Consider the following 19,884-nt stretch of genomic DNA (forward strand, 5'->3'; position numbering starts at 1 on the left):
CTTCTAAAGCTTTGCTATCATTGTATTAAAATTCTTCATCTTTTTTTAAACAAGGGCCCCATGTTTTAATTTTGCTCTGTGCCCTGAAAGGGCCAAGTCATGCCAATAAGTCATAGCTGGGTGAGGTAAGGCACATTAAGTGAGGACCAGGATGGACAAAGCGAGAGCCAACTTCAATTATCTTTATATGATCATAGATGAGGTTGAGTTATTTAGTAGTTTTGTGATATCTATTTGCATAAATTTCCTGCACATGTTTGGCCATTACTTCATTTAATGATTCATTAAATTTTGTTCCATTTAAATACATAGCAGTTTCAAAATTCATTTCATTGTGTTCTGATTGTTTTTCAGAACTCATAAATCTAAGTTTAGTGATATAGCTTGTTATCCTTGGTAATATGAAGAGGGACCCCAAAACCCTTGGAATTTATTTATTTAAAAAATTGTGTATTTATTCCAACATGATTAAATTTCAGTCACATTCAAAGTACTCTCCATTTGATGCAGTACACCTACTGAGACGCTTTTTCTACTGCTCAAAACAGCTTTTGAACTCGTCAATTTTGATGACTTTTAGTGCTTCTGCCATTTTTAGTTTCATCTTTCCCACATCAGCAAAACATTTTCCTTTGAGGGCTGTTTTCATCAGGGAAACAAAAAAGAGTTGCCTGGGGTTACATATGGATAATAGTGAAAGTGGGGCACAGGGGTCATGCTGCTTTGGTCAAAAACTGCTGAACACGCAGCACATTGTGGGCAGGTGTGCTCGTAAATCACCCATCAAGAAATGGAAGCCAAATGCAGCCTCTCATAATGCTAGCTAGCTGGTACATTGATGCCAATGGGTTTCTAGAATATTTACCTATCGGGGGAAATCAGTACTGCATATATTTTAACCTTTTGTCATTTTTCTGTTGAATTAGGGGGAAATACAATATCCAAGTTACTACATTTTTTTCTTTGCTTTTGAACATCAGCTTTTTCAAATTTGAAATCTAAGAATAGTAAATATATACCCAAAGACTTATAAAGGCTAAACAGGTCACATACATAAAGGAAAAAGACCAGGTGTGGATGATAGACATTGGGCAACCCGGGGGGTAGGGGGCATTGTGACACTCAAAGGGGCGACTTTTCCTACTTAGCTCACTGAGTTCATTGGGAATAGGACCTGGCATTATGAGATCTTTCTTTCCTCAACAAACTCAAACATAGAAATGTATGTGAAATCTTTGATTTTTAAAAATGTGGGCTCAAATAAAACACCATGTGGTTGCTCTTGTAGAGGTAATTTTTGACATGATTCTTTTTCTTTTTCCCAAATAGCACTGACATATTTTTCATTTCTTTCCTATGATAAGCTTTTTAAGATAAAGAATAAAATATGTCTAATTTCATCTTGTGGCTCCTTGGAGAGAACTTCTGTAACATTTAACACTTGTGAAGAAATGTTAAACTTGAAATCCAATGACAGCAACCCACCTGGTTAGCCAACCCTCCTGTGAGTGGGAAGAGACATTTGATACAACTTCCGATGTTCTGGTAACCTGCAGAAGCTTCTCTATCATAGCTAATCATGCGGTATGCTCTATGTAGCACTCTGCAATAGATACATAATGTAAGCCAGAAACAGAACTAGAAATTTTTTAGTAGCCACGTTAAAAAAATAAGCAGGCAAGTAATACCTGTATGCAGCATACTTATGTAGCAAATTCTCACTTGTATGCCACAATTCTATAACAAATAAATACATTTTAAAAAGAGACAAGTGAAATTAATTTTAATAAACTAACTCCGTATGTCTAAAATATTTTCATTTCAATATGTGATCAATAAAAAATTATTGATGATATATTTTACATTCTTTTCTTACATACTAAATCTTTGAAATCCAATATCTATTTTTCACTTAAAGCACATCCCAGTTTTGACTAGCTGTATTTCAAATGTTCACTGGTCATATGTGGCCAGTAGCTACCATACTGCCAAGTTCAGGTCATGTTCTGCTTTATACCCAAAGACATGCAGCTCAGAGGTTGGCAGATCCAATAGTTTTGCTCAGTATTTTGGACTCTTCACTCTTATTACTATGTTGATCTGCCCTAAGTATTAAGTGCTGAATTCTGACACCTAGCCTGGGCTTAGCATTTGCTGGGTGTCTCAGTTTGGACTGGTCACAAAGTACCATAGACTGGGTGGCTTATTAATAACACAAAGGATTTTCCACAGTTCTGGGGCCTGGAATTCTAAGAGCAGGGTGTCAACATGGCTGAATTCTAAGAAAGACTTCTTCCAGATTGAAGAGTGTCGACTTTTCCTCACATGGAAGAAAGAGTGCAAAAATACCTCTCTAGGGCTCCTTTCATAAGGGCATAATTTCCACAGGTGGACTCCAACCTTGTGATTAAATCACCCTTCCCAAAGGCCCCCACCTCCTAATACCATCACATGGGTGTTAGGATTTCAACCTTGAGTTTTGGGAGGGGACACAAACATTCAGCCCATAAACACAGGGTTTGAGAAGATTTGGGCAGGGAAGTAATGGCAACAGAAGAGAAAATGTATGACTAAATCTGAAAATACGGAGCAGTTGCAGTGGTCTCACTTAGAATTTCCAGATGGCAATGCTACATAGATGCAGAAAGAGTTTTACTCTTACATGTGAGGAACAAGGGGCTAGACACGTGCAACTAAATATGGAGAAAGCAGGCCTCATGGAGAACCTGCCTCTCATAACTCAGGTGGTTTTGATGTGAGGCATGCAGAAACTTCTGCAATGGGGAAGATGAGCAAGAAGAGGAAGCTCTTCACCTCTGGTTGGAGAAACCAACTCACCTGGCCTTTGAGGGCGGGTCAGCTGATTTACAACATACAGGAGGTGTGGAAAACTCAAGTGTTGATGCGGGCAGGAAGTAAAGGTGTGCCTCAATGCAGTAGTCTGGAGATGCAAGAGGAATTTAGCAGCAGTATCTGGTTCTAACCTTAGTCTTTGGGCAGATTCCATCTAGTAGGGTCCAGAGATAAAGCTGAGGTTTTGTGTCCCCTGAGTCCATTCTCCCCTGGTAATGGTGGTAGGGTGTGTCAACAGAAGGAAACACCTCTGAGCACAATTGGGGCTTATGAGTCCATCCTCCTCTGTGGAAGGTGTCAAGTTTCTTTTTTTCTAAAAATGAATACATGCTACCTTTCACCACTTCTGTTGTTGTCTTTTAACATTTACACAGAAGTTTGTCCTGGTTTCCATTAGTTGCCTTTTTTGTTGTTGTTGTTCTGCATTTTGTCAGCCTGGATGATTTTGCTGCAGATGGAAATCCTAAGTATTTGATGAAAAATTCCATAATTTGGGGTTTGAATCTTCTAAACCACCATGAGCAGTTATGTCTAGACAGATCATGCTCAGGGAATTAGAATGTTGATTTAGGGGCTTGGGTGAAGCTGAGGAACAACTTTGGAAGTGCTCATCCAAGGATGAGTTGCTGGGGTTGGCTACACAAGATTGCGGGGCAGGGGTGTCATCATGACCTTAGAAAGAATTCACATTGCCTGTGTTCTTTTATTTGTGTAATTTCTCTTGCTTAGAAAGTACTCCCTTTTCTCCAACACTAACTTAAAAATTAAGTATTTTCTCCAATAGTTTAAGAATTTCCTGTACAATTCATATCCAGTTGACCCATTCATTCATGCATGCATTCACTTATCCATCTAGTAAATATATTCCAAGTGTACAAACATTTACTGGGTACCAAGTGCTGAGCATGGGGCTAAGCTCTGGAGATTAGAAACCAGTGAAGCCATAGTCTCCATCCATGAGAAGCTCACCATCTGGCGAATACTTCACCCTGGGTTGGATCATGAAAGTCTATCCAGTCATTTCTCAGTATTCATGTAAATGGTTTTGTGTTCAATTTGTTTTTGTTCCTAGCATAGTCTCTGAAATGGCCTGCCTCCCCTAAGTGACTAGACATTAGCAAAAATTATGCTTTCTTCTTTCTGTAATACTAATTATAGGGTCTGATATTTTGCACAGAGTAAGCTGTATTTCACATTGTTAAAAGAGGGACCACTTTTCAGGGTAAATAAATGTGTCAGTTGATTACTCCTTGTACATGTGAATGCTGATATCACTGACAGTGATTTGAGAGTGGTCGAGGATGTCATCAGTTGACATATTGTCAATCCATAGACCAAACATGGCCTCTGTTGTTCTTGTATATGGCAGATACTCTAGACACTCGCTTCTGAAAGTACCACAGTATGTTTGGCATTTGTTTCAAATGACAGGAGGATTAAGTTAAGGCCGTATTTATATGGATATATTCCTTGTGTGTTCCGACTATTCAAGAAGCACAGATTTGGGGAGTTCCCCTAATGAAATGCATAAACAGTAGCTTTCTTTCAAACTGTCAGTAAAGAATGCTGTATTACTCAAGTGAATTTCAGTGACCCCTTACTCGTGAGGGAGCCCATGGTAGGAATGCATTTTTACAAATAGTACACTGTTTGCTTTGCAGCTCTGATATTTTTTCCTGTCTTTGAGCTTGTCAAATAATCAGTAGGCTCTTTGTTTCTTAGGACAAAGGAATTTGCAGAGAAATTGATCAAATTATTATTATGAATAATCTCATTACTGAGGCATCACCAATGCTTTTGTGCATTTGAGGGTACCAAATAAATTAAAGTTTTTTCTGGGAACTCTGGAGGCACACAGGAGCAGAGCAGTTTATGAGCACAGTGGGTGGTGGCTTTTTCCTGGCTAAGGCACATTTGTGCTTGGGAGAACTGCTGCCTCATTTCTGCAGAATTGTAAAACCTTTGGTAAGGGGTCTTCTGAAGGATTGGCCATAGAAGCCCTTAAAGATAGTCATGACTACAGGCTACCATTGTTAATAAGATTTTTTTTTTCTTTTTCTGACAAGGGCACCAACATGCTTCTTGAAAAAAAGGACAAGAAAGGCTCATTATAGCCACAGGCAGAGGCTACTAGCAAATGAGAACAGATTTTGCCCTCTGCTTTGGTGGTTTTCAGGATGGAGGTGGATTGTGATGGGAGGAAGAGATACATTCTTTTCCTTCTGTCTACATTCACAGTATTTAACCTCAGAATAACAGATTCAGTCTACCCATTTTTATTCTTATTTACACTGTGTGTGTTCTCTGCCTTGGACCTGGGCATCTAAGTGGCTAGAACATTTGGCCCAAGAGGCTAAGGTTGAATTGCTTCTCATAGGGAACAATGAGCCTCACAACCCACAGTCTGCTTTAATAGTAGAATTCATAAAGAAAATACAGGACATTCAGTTCTGTTGCAATGTTATATAAGCCACATAATTACTGTAGTTTAAATACATTCCAAATATTTCATGAGACATATTTATATTAAAAATTATTTGTTACGTATCTGAAATTCAAATTGAAACTGCATGTTCTACACTTTTATCTGCTAAATCTGGCAGAATATAAGAGGTAGGAACTTTGAAATGTACCTCTCACTCCCTTACGGCTGGCCATGGGTCACCTGTTGCTGATCTCTGTTTTCACTAGATTGCCTTTGGAGTAGATATGTGGGAGTACCCTGCTGTTTCCAGAAAGCATCTGGAAAAATATGCCTGGCCTTCTTGCTGGGTCTCTTCTAACTGCCTCTAATCACCACATTCACATGAAATGAGCATTAGATCAGTCTGAGAAGACGCCCTTGGGTGGCTTGACAGATGGTTCAATGTGGAGGTTGGGCGGAGGCAGCAACGATGGTCTGGATGGCTGGGGCAGTGTAGACCCTTAGGTTGGAGAAACTGGTCTAGGTGGGTGTCTCCTCAGCCCTCTGAGTCAGGGAGCAGTTTGGGGCACTGGTCTAGAGATGCCGCCACAGTGTTCTGTGTGGCTGCTCCAGAAAGAGACCAACTTGCCCTTCTTTCCTCCCCTCCATCTGGCCTTCCTGTTCTCTCTATTCATTTATTTGTCTTTTTCCTGCCGCCCTACCTCTTAGTACTTGAAGAGTATACCAAGAGTTTAAGACTCTGTTTCTCACATAGGCACTGTGTTTATTCTGAGAGTTTGTGTGGAGCTTCTGGAATAGGGTGGGGGTGAGGATGGAGCCCTCTCTCCCAGTCTTGAACCAACAACCTCACATATGGATTCTGACTTTAGGAAATTACCCAAAAATGGAAAACGCTGACATTTGTATAGCACTTCAAAGCTTATAAGCAACTTCCTATATAATATTTCATTTGATTCTAACAATTTAGGAATTGTTGCCACCTTAGAGGGGCTGAGTGACCTGCCCAAGACCACTGAGTCATGAGTGACAGAGCTGGGTCTTAATATTGAGGCTAACTCCCTTTTCACTCTCAATGGAGGGAAGCAGAGGCCACAAAAATGTTTGGCAGAGGCAAGTGGATCCTGAAGTCCAGGGTCAGAAGAGCCAGGCAAGAGAAAACATATCCTATTTCTCAGTTTCATGAGGAATAAGCTTGGGATCTTGAGTGCCTGGCCAGCTCAAGAGAGTCAGGGACAAAGGAGGTCAGTTGGAGTCTGCTGGAGAGAGACCTACTCTCTGGGGCCTCCTTGACTGGGTTTGGAACAGCACCCTGGTTTGGGAGAGGAGACACTGGGTCATGGGGGACCCCTAGTCTGTTTGAGTTCTTTCGCCTACATCAAGTAGACAGTGGTGAGTGCCTGATAGTGCTCTAGAGTCCTACCTGCTTTTCCAGGGAACCAAACATGACTGATCTCTCCTTCAGAGTGTGGTTGTTGAGAGAACTTTGTCTGGAAGCAGACATTTCAAGGGATAGCTCAGAAACAACTTGGACAGTAGAAATTGAAGGGGGAAAGTCGGGTACCCCTGGAGGAGATTCACAGTCCCTAAGGCAAGTTACCTCACTCTCTCTAGAAAGTAGCATTCAGTAAACTAGGAGGAACAGCTAGAAGCAGCTTCTAGGCAAAAGACTAGGGGTTGCTTTTCCTCCCTGGAGCCTCCAAACTCTGTCTCATCCACAAAGAACGTTTTGATCCCATCTCTTTCAAGGAAGTACCAAGGGGGAAACAGCTATTGGATTTTAAGAAGGACATTGGAGTTAATATTTGGCAGGAGATATCTGGATCTGAGGGAGCTCACAGAGTGGGGCTCAGCGACAAGGTGTGGACCATGACTCAGATTCCTGGGTGCCCTGACCCACCTGGGGTGGGTCACATGTTCCCTGGCCACTTCCTCTTTTCCCACTCGCTGGCCATGGGGAAATCCCCACTGGTCACTATAAGAAGGCCCTGGGCTCTGTGCAGAAGCCAGTCAGTGGCTCCACCAAGGAGGACAAGATGAGGCCGGGTCTCTCCTTTCTTCCAGCCCTTTTGTTCTTCCTTGGCCAGGCTGCAGGGGATTTGGGGGATTCAGAATTCCTGATCCCCAGTCCTGACTCCAGCACCTTCAGCTCCAGCTCCAGGTCGGGCACCAGTTTCAGCTCCAGCTCCAGTGGGAGCTCCAGCTACAGCTCGGGTTCTGGCTCCAGGGGGGGCTACAGCTCAGGCGGCAGAGGATCCGTGTCCCAGGTGAGGAGGCCCTAGAATCTGAGAGAGTTTCATTTATTCCCTTCCTCTTGCTTTTTTTGGGGACCTGAATACAATTTCATGGGTGGCTAGATCTGGGCACTCTGAAAGATTTATAACTCCTTTTGTTAACTGTAGGTGTCCTGGAAATGGATTAAAACCTGAGTGAAATAATTAAAATGTTAGCAAGAGAGACGACACCTCAGTTCTCCAGCTGGGGACTTTTGAGAAACAATCTGTACTTTAAAGAGGTTCTCAAACCGGGCTGCACACTAGACTCAGCAGCGAGGAGGACTCTAAAAGTACAGATGCCTGGGCTCTGAACTTAAAAAAAAAAATCCTGGCAGGGCTTGGTGGCTCAGCCTATAATCCCAGTGCTTTGGGAGGCCGAGGTGAGCAGATTCCCTGCGTCCGCGGGTTTGAGACCTGCCTGGGTAACGTGGCGAGACCTCATCTCCACAATAAATCAAAAAATTAGCCGGGGGTGGTAGTGCGCGCCTGTAGTTCCAGCTACTTGGAAGGCTGAGGCAGAAGGATCACCGGAGCCCAGTAGGTAGAGGGAGCGGCCACTGCACTCCAGTCTGGGTGACAGAGTGAGACTCCAACTCAAAAAAAAAAAAAAAAAATCCTGCACAGATGTTTAAAAATCAGATAGTTTTACAAACCCTTCCCAAGTAACTCTAATTTGCAATCTGGATGGGAACAATTAAGAAAGGGACCCTACTGGGGACAGCTCCAGGAAAGTTTGTTCAATTGATTTGCTGTCCCCAGGGGCCCCGGATGGTGGACAGGGGCCGTCCAGGGAGCGAGAGTTGCAGTCCTCCAGCTGGAGGCTTGACAGTTTCTCTTGGCCTAGTTTGTAAAAAGATGTGTGTCAGAAGCAAGGGAAGTTATTGATCTTCAGGAAAGTGTTACTACGAGTGGACATTTCCCCAGGAGAGTGTTAACTCTTTTCAGTCTTCTTTATAGGGAATCTTTAGGGCCATTTCCAGCTCATCAGCAGCAACAAACAAAATAAAAAAGTCATGCATTACAAAGAACCTGGTTCAGCGGGGCTAAATACGACTTTCTTGAGGGACTGAGTCCTCTTTGGCCCTCCTTTAAAGAAATGGGAACAGGCTTGGAGGAGGTCAGAGGACAAGAAGCAGTTACCCACCTTATCACCAGCTCTTTCTGCAGAGACCCCTCTGTGCAAAAGCTCCTAGGTTACAGTTGCTAAGGTGTGACTGGGGATGCAGAGTCTTACCTGGGTCAAAGCTCCTCCCTCTGCACTTCTAGGGCCTTTACTCACAGGTCAGGCAGGTGCTCACATGAGTATGTCTGAATGGAAGGACAAATGGGAGAAGAGGAGGAAAAATCTTGTTTGTTTTCATTTTCACCATCAGGAATACACAGACAATGAAAACTTGGCGATTAACAAACGCTTTGCAGAGGACCTAGATAAAAACGGCAGTTATGATATTTACTGTGTGTCTAATAAACACCAGGACTAGATTAAGTACTTAATATACATGATCTTTTTTTTTTTTTTTTTTTGTGTTGGAGTCTCACTCTGTCGCCCAGATGAGTGCAGTGGCCGCTCCCGGCCACCGCAGCCTCGACCCGCTGGGCTCCGGCGATCCTTCCGCCTCAGCCTTCCAAGTAGTTGGAACTACAGGCATGTGCTACCACACCCGGCTAATTTTTTGATTTATTGTAGAGATGAGGTCTCACCAAGTTGCCCGGGTGGGTCTCGAACCCATGGGCTCAGGCAATCCACTCACCTCAGCCTCTCGAGGCGCAGGATTACAGGCTGAGTCACCGAGCCTGGCTATTATATATTATCTTATTTAACCCTAAGAGGTAGGCTAAGTTAATAGTTCAATTTTAGAGATGTGAAAATTGATGCGCAGTGAGGTGAAATCATTGGTTTAGAGTGACTTAAAGCAAGTTATATGGCTCAAGATTCGTCTGCCTATTCTCTTTACCATCTCTCTATATGCAGATTTTTATATTTTCAGGGAGTATAGATGAAAATTGCTTATTTTTAAGAGAAGAAAGGTTTGGAAATTATGAATATGCAAAAGGATTCTTTGTAGCCAGAAACCAAATGCACAATTTTATTCCATGATACTAAATGATTTCTGGAGATGATCAGACTTGGTTAGCATTTTTTTTTCCAGAGTGAGGTTAACAATAATAATTATGAAGCTTCTTCATCAGTCAGAAACCAGCACTTGGGTAAGATCATCAGCTAAAATAATAGAAAATAGAATGTAGGTCAAGAAACAGAAATTCAAAATGCCTATTTTCTGGTAAAGAGACAAATATTTAAAAGTAGATAAGAAATGGTAGTTAAATTGTACTTAGAGGTTTTAATTTCCTTCTTACTTTACTTATCTCTCTCTGGTGAGTCAGTATCACAATTCCAACTTTTTTTTAATAGCCGACTAGGAGTCAATTCCACTCTAAACCTAATTTTCTGGGGTTGGCTGTCAGCTTGATGAGCTCTTTGGAAAGTGGTGGAAAACCCTCTTATAACTGTCATTGAGTAAGTTCCAAACGTATCATTTTCTGTACTTTGAAAATGTTGAGTACTGTTATTTTATGCCTTGAATGTTTGTCGGCACTTAGACTTGGCTGCTAATTAGAACCAACTGTAAACTTAAATCACAAATGTGAGTCGCACCTTCGGCGGTAAGTGCTCAGAGTCATCTCCGTGCTTAGATGTCACTCTCTAAAAAGGGGGTCCTCAATTCACGGACTGGAAGAAGGCTCCATGCTCGGCTCCAAACAGCAACTGGCATAATCGGAACCACAATGACTCACATGCTTTTGTCAACAGTCTGGTTAAAAAAAAGACAAAAGCCCAGGGCTTTCATAACGATGGTGGACCTGATTTCTGGGCAGGAATCCGGCCTTCATCGTCTCCCTAACGCCAGAGACTGGCATACTGTAGATGTCAGTAAATGTTAATTGAACACATGCTGAGTGAGAAGTTACCAGCATAGGTTGCCTTGCAGGATTTGCGGGGTACTATTTGCCCTCCATGAAGGAGATCACATATCCTTCCAAAGGCCAAGGGACAAGCACAAGTCTTTGTCTCCCATTCCCCATGTTTCACTGACAGAGTTTGAGCATTCACCGCAGAGAGACTCATCACCATTAGCTTCATTGTCTTTGAATGCGAGGAGCAGAAATATCTCTAATGGGAGACACTGATCAAACTTATGGACCATTTTGATGTCAGCTGAGCACGCTGGGCTGATGATAAGCGGGTTGGAAGCTGGGGAGTCCACAGCATTGGGACAGAGATGTTCAATAGAAACCGGTGGAATGGCTGTCAGCAGGGCTCATAATTATGCTCCTGTCTTTCAGGTGAACTTCAGGACTAAAAGTTGTTAGCTAGTGGTTCCTAGTTGACTGTCTAGAGACTGCTTGATGATATCCACTGTTTCTTGAGTTGGCAGAGCTTTTCAGAGAACTCTGAGAATGGCCCAACCCTGTCTTATGCAGCTAATTAACCTCCCCTTGTCAAAATGCAATGCAAGATTTTTTTTTTTGCTAGACAATTATTATAATAAGCTGTTTCTTCAAAAGTCCATGATATGTCGGTCCTTTCTGTGAAAGCCTTGGCATGCTTGAGTCTTTCTATCTTTAGAGAAAGTAATAAAGCTGGTTTCAAGGGGAGTTGGCCTCTCTGACAGGTTCCTGACGTATCTTGTCCAGTCCTATTTATCCCTGGCAAAGACCCTTCCTATTTTTTTTTTTTTTTAGTTGGAGTCTCATTCTGTTGCCCAGACTGCAGTGTGGTGGCATGTGCCCGGCCACCGCAGCCTCAACCTGCCAGGCTCTGGTGATCCTTCCGCCTCAGCCTTCCAAGTAGCAGAAACTACAGACACGCCCTACCATGGCCGGCTAGTTTTTGATTTATTGTAGAGACGAGGTCTCGGCAAGTTGCCTGGGCGGGTCTCGAACCCGTGGGCTCAGGTAATCCACTCACCTCGGCCTCCCAAAGTGCTGGGATTACAGGCTGAGCCACCGAGCCCGGCCAGACCTTTCCTATTAACCTGTATCCCATGTCCAGCATAAACCAGATTATCCCTTCTCCTTACTCCCCAGTTCCTGCAGGTGTGGGGTTGTGATTAGAAAAGAAAATTGAGGCTTATGTCAAGAATTTTGACTATACACATGCAGAGACTTTCGGATACACATGTTTTTCTTTCTACTCATCTTAAAGGAGCTTAGGTTAAACTATAAAACAACTTAGGTGCAAAAGCCTGGATTGGCCCAGAGACTGCTGATAAAATAAGTATTGACTATGGAAGTGTCTAGGCCCAGGTTGCTTGGGAGTCATGAAGGTTGGTGGACATTAAATGCACAGGGCACACAACCCCAGCTGCAGCTGGCTGACCTGCAGATTGCTCTCTCCTTCGTTGTTTCATAAAACGTCCCTTCAGGCTGATGTTCCACAGGTGAGCTTTGGGTTGGCCTTCAGATAGCATTAAAAGACACAGCCAGTCAGCTGCCAAATGTTACTCTGTAAGGCAACGGTAGTAATAAAAAAAATGTTAATTGTGCTGAGATCCCCTTGGGGAAGTTAAAAGGGGACAAAAGAAAAACAGGATATTTCAAACATGTCATTTAAAAATATGCAGCGGCACCAAAGTGTGAGCCTGAATATCTTAAAGAAACATCAAATATTTTAAAATGACTTTTCTGCAAGCTGGAAAACTTTTATTTAAAAAATTTGCACACAACCTTCAAGTTTAGACACTGTTTGGTTTTTAACAAATGGCTTGTTTGTTTCCATCTGGAAGGATGTTAATTATACAATTTCCTAGGTGAAGAGAGGATATTAATTTACATTGTATATTTTCACTGTAGCCCATGTCCTTGGTAATTCCCTCATTCTGACTGGGAGAAATCGGATTGAGGTCGGGGCGAAGGTAAGGAAAAGATGAGTAACAGAAGGAAAGAGAAAGTGACATTTGCTGATCTCCCATCCCGTGCCAGGGCTTAGCCATTACTCAGTTAATACTGAGGACAACCCTGTGAAGTAGGTTATCTGTGTTTTACAGATGAGGAAATAGACTTAAGGACATCTAGTGAGTGCTAAATTAAAACTCAAACTTACGACTCTCATCACTTCTTTATTTCCCTTTCCTTGCATAGAGACAGTAATACTTTCCTTTAAGACTCCTCAAGAGTGGAGAATCTTCCTTTTAGTAAAGGCTGCTGAGAGTGGTTTTGCCTAATAGGTGGTGATGTGGCTAAACGCTGTGTGGTCCCCACCTGTGAAAACATGGCGGTTTTAGTTTGTTTCCATGAGTCTATTCATTTATGTATTGGACTCCACTTGCTTGCCTTTAAGTACTCTTTTGACAAGCCAATTTCCATCATTCTAGTTGTCAAAATACTCAGATTCCAGCTCATTACTAATGTTCAACTTATTATGATTTGCAGTCATTTTCCAATTTCACCGGCTCCGTGGATGACCGTGGGACCTGCCAGTGCTCCGTGTCCCTGCCGGACACCACCTTTCCCGTGGACAGAATGGAACACTTGGAATTCACAGCTCACGCTCTTTCTGAGGAGTTTGAGAAAGAGCTTTCTAAAGTAAGCATTTTCTTTTCAAACCATATCTTGATAAGAAAAATAAACAAACAAGACAAAACCTTTTCACATTTCAGATTTTGTAAGCAGATGTTCTTAATTGTATCAGAGACAGCCCATTTGTATCCTGTGGTGGTTTTAGCATTTGTTTTATAGTACACCCACGAGAACGCATAAAAAAATGGGATTGAGATTATTCATGCCACGGATAAACTCATGTTAGCATTGTGGCACCCATGCAATTGGAAAGATGCCTCCAGCTCTCCTTGCCAACCCTGACCTGCAATTTTTATTTTGTTTTGAGGTTTCTTCTTCATGATCTTTCCTGCTGCTTTCTTTTCTTTTTTTCCTCCATCTCTTTAGTTCTGGTCTCTTTTCTCTTTGACCCTTTCTTCTATTTCTATTTCTTTCTTGCATTTGGTTTCTTACTCCTTTTGCCTCAATCCTCTCCCTTGTCTACCCCTCCTAAGCACTCTTTTTCTTTCCTTCTTAATTCTTTTTTTTTTTTTTTTTTCTCTCTTTGGTCTACCTTTTAAGTGATGCTTTCTTTTTCTTCTCCTTCTTTTCCTCTTCCTCCTCTTCTACTCCCCCAAATCTTCTCCCTCTTGTCCTCCCCCTCTCCCCTCCTCTTTTCCTTTCTCTTCCTCCTGTTTAATCTTTATAATTTGCTTCCTCCCTCCTCCATTCCCTCCCTCTGTTTCTTAGAAGTTATCCTCTGTTGTCTCAGCAGGAACATTACATTACACATGTCCAGCATGAGACCAAAAGTGAAGGCTTTCCTGGGAATTTGAATCAAGACCAATAGGTCTCAGCCTGGGCAAAAACCCAGACTTGAACCCTCAGATTACTGCTTTTTCTCTAGCCGGAGGACATTATCCTGAAGGGTATGTCTTTCTCAGAGCTGGCTGGAGCAATGTGACTTGGCATTCTAGTTTTGACCCCTTCTGCCTTTTCAGCCAAGTTAAAAATCAATTAGAAAGTTTTCTATTTTCTGCACAGGTGAAGTCCAAGCTAGGCTATAATCACATTATGCATTATTTAATACAGCTCCATTAATTTACAAGAAGCTCTGGATCTACTGCAAGATTGAAAATAAGTTTCCCTGAGAAATTTAAGCTTAGCTACCTCAATATTTTACATAGTTATCCTTTAAGACAAAAGTTATGACGAGGCTGAGACCCTACTTTCAACTTGAATTGGTAGATAAATACTTTAAGTTTACATGAGTGTCCAGGAAAATGTGTTTGACTACTCTAGGAACCTCACTTCTTAAGAAATAAAATGTCCTTGAATTAATCAGCAGAGAAGGCATAGCACTAAATTATAAATTCCAGCCATTAATATTCATAGCCTTATTCCAGCATAATCAAGTACAGATAAGAAGCTATGCATAAAAACATAACAAGCAGAGGAAAATCCTAGGTAAAGATCTTTTCAGTTAGTCATTTGCTTTGAAATAGTGGAAGCTGCTGATTTGCATGTCGTCTTTCTGGCAGCAGTGTGAAGGGCAGTTTGGAACCTCGTGCTGCTCCAGGGACAGTCTGTGGTTTGCCAGGTTTGTGAATATGGGACATTTAATTCCAATCCTATAAGGAGGCAGGTAGCATCTGCTTGGCTAACAATCAGCAGGGAAGAAGCACAGGTTAGGTAGGAAAAGATTTAGTTCTGAAAGCATCAGTAGCTGGTCCTAAAAAAAAAAAAAATTGTGATGGAGACCTAAGAAAAAAATTTACCTGCCAGCCAGGATTTAGTAATCAATTCTGTGTGACAGGTGATACTAACAACAATAGAGGTGCAGCTTTTGTTTGTTCTTTTCCAAATGATTCCAGTACTATTCTGTTTTTAAGCAACACTTTAGGGCAGATAGGCCAGGTGTTCTCCCTCCCATTTTAGAGATGGAAGAACTGTGGTTCATAAAGGTAAAGAGACCTGCCCGAGGGCATTCCTCTCTTGGCTGGTTAAGCCAGGCCAGGAATTTGGGTCTTTGGAATTATCTCAACTCTCTTTCCACTTGACCATGCTGTTGTCACCTTCCTGGGCAGCCCCGAGAAGAGATGCAGTAGGTCAGTAATGCCTTCAGATCCAAAATTATCTCTTTAGCTGAGGGCTTTTGAATTTCCAGGTGAGTTATTATAACTGTCCCTAGGTTGCCGTGGAAATCATCATTTATCTGGGGGCCTGGGAGAACGCCCATTTAGGACAGGCCAGTGGAAAAGGCTTTTGACTGCCTTACATTGATACATTATCTGCCAGTACCCAGAGAAGACAGGGAACCGCCTCTGCAGAAGATGCTGAAAGCATTTTGTAATTTTCTGTTGTTTACAATATGTTCTTTTGTGACCATTCTTAGGAATGGGATGGCACGAAAGGCAGCTTAGAATTTTCTCTTTCTCTGGAGGCTTATGGTCTCTGGGGCAAGTTATTTAATACGACACATTGGCTAATAGATCCTCATGCATCATGAGAAGGTTGAGGCAGCCTGGGAGACATTGAGGCAACCCATAAACAAGCGACATTGATTGAGCAATGTTTTGTGCAGTGAAATATAACAGTTAAAAGGTCAGATTGAAAAACACTGAAATCACTGTTTCTCTATTAATTTCTGTAATTTATAGGGCCTCCTTTAGCCAGGCACTTAATGTACATTATCTCTAGTCTTTATAATAATCCTGTAGGCTTAATATCATTACCCCGATTATAGGAAACTAAGGCTTAGAAAGAAATTAAGTGATTTGCTTACTAAGTTCTGAAGTCAGATTTGAGTCAGGTAAGTCTATCCAGGCGCAGTTAACCCTGCTACATTTATTTTAAAAGCTATATTAAAAATAATAGTATGTTGCCAAGTGAATTTACTGATTTAAAATAATCTGACTATAGTTATGATCACTGGCAGAAACTCAAGCTAGACTAATACGAAGACGGCATTTATTGTAAGGAACAATAACAACCACTCTGAAACTAACCCTCAAGCACACTTTGTTCTTCATCAGTGACATAGTATGTGCATAACAAGCAAAATAAAATGGCAGTTCTGAGTGTTAGGCAAGCATAAATGAGTCTGATGTTGATGTTAAAAAGGATGTGACCCCTTAGGACTAGGTCCGTACTCTTTCTTTGTTTACTTATTTATTTTAAAGATGTGGGGTACAATTCAGGGTTAGGTATACAAATGTTCATTATGCAGGTACTCTTGTTGATGCGGTGTGCCCCTTCCTCCCCAGCAGTTTCCCTCAACTGCCAATCCCAACCCCCTCCCCTGGCAGTTTCCCACCACTTAGGCCCGTATTCTTGCTAGAGTGTTTAACAGTGTCCCTGGCCTCCAGACACCAGTAGCACCCACCCAACCCCCAGTTGTGACCACCAAAAATGTCTCCAGACATTGCTGAATGTTCCCTGGGGATAAAATCACCAACACCATCCTCACTCCATTTAGAACCACCACTCTACGTCTGAGTGCAGTCATGCATCATTTAAAGATGGTGATACGATCTGAGAAATGCATCGTTAGGTGATTTCATTGTGTGTGAACATCCTAGAATGTACTTAGACACAATTAGATGGCATAGCCTACTACACACCTAGCCTATGTGGTAGAGTCTATTGCTCCAAGGCTACAGCATGTTACTGTACTGAATACTGGAGGCAGCTGTAACACAGCGATAAGTATGTATTTGTATCTATGTATTAGCATGTGTATCTAAACATAGAAAAGGTAGAATAAAAATATGGTAGTGTAATCTTGTGTGACCATTGTTGCATAGGTGGTCTGTCATTGAACAAAATTTCATTATGTGGAAAATGACTGCATTTTCTAGAAGGGGAGAAAAGTACGAAGTACATTAAATGCTGGGGATTTGAGGGTAAACACTTCTTAGGCAGATTGGGCTGTCTCTACTGAGACTGCCCTCCCAGGAAGAGCTGGCATGTTCTCAGAATTGTCTACACTTTCTCCATGCTGCAGACCCATACATATGAAAGGTTTATACTGATGACTTGTTTAAATTAGTGAAGTTCACACTATGAAGTCTTTCGGGCCTATCCTCATATTATTTTCTACCTTCTATAACGCCACAGATGATTCCAGTTTTGGGGAACACCACCGAGCTTCCTTTAAAAGTCAGCTGATTCATTTTTTGACTAAATGAGGGCAGTCACACCACACATTCTCATAGGTAGCAAAGTCCAAGTTGTGGCTTGGTTTTCTGGGAAAGCCACATTTTATTTAGCAGAGATGATAGTTGAATCACTCATTTTTGTAGAACAACAGCTGCGATGTGCCACTAGAATGTTCCAGGAAAGCTGAGGGTGCTTCATTCGTTCCAAGAGCTGGCAAGGCCAAATGCCAACAAGCATATCCAGTTCTCAAACTTCCATTTCTGCAATGGATTGGCACTTTGTTTATTTATTTATCATAGACAATTTTTTATGCCTGATTTTTGTAGAAATTGAAATCTGGCCTCTCCTATATCTGTATGTGTACTACTGAGGGGGACTTGTTTGGTTTCATATATAGTTGGTCCTCCATATCCTTACGTTCTGCATCTGTGGATTCAACCAGCCCCAGACTGAAAATTTTCAGGAAAAAAAACAATAAAAATAATAGTACCATAAAAAATACAAGTGAAAAATACAGTATAACAACAATTTTCATAACATTTACATTGTGTTAAGTATTATAAGAAATCTAGAAATGAGTTAAAGTATACAGGAGAATGTGCATGGGTTATATGCAAATACTATACCCTTTTATATAAAGGACTTGAGCATCCTTGGCTTTTGGTGTCATTGAGAGGTCCTGGAACCAATCCCCGTGTATACTGAGGGACGCTGTGTGTATATTTTAACCTCCTTATTCACCAAAATATTCCCAGTCTTATCAGCCTCCGAGTGATGGCACATCTGATGGCAGTGAGCATCAGTTGCCCGAGGAGATACACTAGCAGTGCTAAGAGCTGTGTTTTCAACTTTCATTAAAATCCTCTTTGCCTGAAGCCCTATCCCTTTAGGTCTGTGGCCTGTGAGTCTTTTCTAATTTGCACAGTGGGGTTAAGTGGAAGGGCTAGAATGACAGAAGTTAGGGCTGCCTTTGGTATTAGAAGGATTAGAGGCCAACATCTGGCTCTGAATTCATCCAGGCACAGTGGATCAGCTACTTGACATTAGTGTAGTTTGGGGAAAAGTATCACTTATGTTAAAATTTTTACAAAGAATGTAAAACCAGCAACTTTTAATGAGCAGGTCCTTAAAAAAACCGTGGCATTTTCTTTAGAGATCAGATACTGAAAGAACCACCAACTGTGTTTATTAAAATATCCATTTGGAGATTCCAATTATACACTGAACTGCCAAGGGAATTTTTGGAAGTATTTTAACTTAATGATCAGACATTCAAATATATGCAACAAATGTGTAATTTAAAGGTCTGATTGCAATAATCAGTTCTTGGAATAAATGTGGGTGCACTTAATGAAATGTGCGATCTGCAGTGCACACGCACTCACATATTGTGTAGTAGGTTGGATCTTTATGCCACTTTGCTAAGGCAAAGGGGCTCAAAACTCATTGCACTGGCATCCTATTTAGTGCATTTCTTTCTCTTCTAGAAAATACTTAGATGAATAGTGGTGGTGCTAAATGGAGGAAGGTGGTAGTGATGATGGTGATGATTCTGTCCCCAGAGAACATTTAGCAATGTCCAGAGACACTTTTGGTTGTCACAACTTGAGTGTGGATGATGCTACTGGCACCTAGAGGCCAGGAATGCTGCTTAATATCCTACAATACACAGCACAGCCCCCACAAAAAATAGCAATTCAGCCCCAAATGCCAATAGTGTTGAGTTAAGAATCCCTGGGCATTGAGTGGTGGAGGGATGGCAAGAGACTGATTCACACCTCTTTAGTCGGGAGAGTTAATGTCTTCAGGTATTAGAGTGGAGATTAAAATATACTGGCAAGTGAGGATTCTGAGGCAAACTTATTTTTAGCCTACATAAGTGTAAAATCCACCTACCCCCAATTGTAGTAATAAGTTCTTTTAAATTTGTATTTGGTTAGATTTTTAAAAATCTAGTTAAATATATTTTTGATTCATTTCTTTACAAAAACAACGATTGACAGGAATCATAGTCCACAAGGACTTGGTGGTGGAGGAAGATAGGAATTGAGTTTTCTGATTCCCTTTCAGGTGAAGGAATATGTCCAATTAATCAGTGTGTATGAAAAGAAACTTTTAAACCTAACTGTCCGAGTTGAAATTATGGAAAAAGATACCATTTCTTACACTGAACTGGACTTTGAGCTGATCAAGGTAGAAGTGAAGGAGATGGAAAAACTCATCATACAGCTGAAGGAGAGTTTTGTTGGAAGCTCAGAAGTCGTTGACCAGCTGGAAGTGGAGGTAAGGAATGAAGCAACTTCTCAATATATTAACAATACAGTCTCTTCAGTAATTGTAGGTAAGTTTTAGGACTGGGATAGGAATCCCTGTCTTCTCATACTGCACTCTCTCATAGTCACGTGGCATCTGGTGTTCTGTTTTGGATGCAGGCCCATTTTTGAATAGTAAGTTATGCATATGGGGAACATGGTAGCTTAGTTGCAGGTGTGGCCTAACAGCTAGAATTGTGTCCCAGAACCAAATTGCGTTTTACCTTCTCTAAAAAAGGAGGTGACAGAAATTTAAACAACTGTCCGTGGCTGAGTTAGATCAGTTGTCTTTTCTGCTCTGGATTTTTTTTTTTTTTTTTTT

At 41.5% G+C, this 19,884-nt stretch overlaps 1 protein-coding gene across 1 annotated transcript in view; it reads left to right on the top strand.

The window, feature by feature from the left end:
- The first annotated feature begins 7,191 nt into the window (after positions 1 to 7,191).
- OLFM4 (olfactomedin 4) overlaps positions 7,192 to 19,884 on the top strand; it is a 21,785-nt gene continuing 9,092 nt past the window's right edge. Inside the window, exons 1-3 of the mRNA XM_008059221.2 lie at positions 7,192 to 7,542; positions 12,985 to 13,137; positions 19,321 to 19,533. Of these exons, the coding sequence (XP_008057412.1) occupies positions 7,312 to 7,542; positions 12,985 to 13,137; positions 19,321 to 19,533 (597 nt within the window). The 5' untranslated portion in view covers positions 7,192 to 7,311. The remainder of the gene's footprint in view (positions 7,543 to 12,984; positions 13,138 to 19,320; positions 19,534 to 19,884) is intronic.

Source organism: Carlito syrichta, unplaced genomic scaffold, assembly GCF_000164805.1.
Source record: "Carlito syrichta isolate Samal-C Ts95f unplaced genomic scaffold, Tarsius_syrichta-2.0.1 Scaffold91532, whole genome shotgun sequence".
NCBI lineage: Eukaryota > Metazoa > Chordata > Mammalia > Primates > Tarsiidae > Carlito > Carlito syrichta.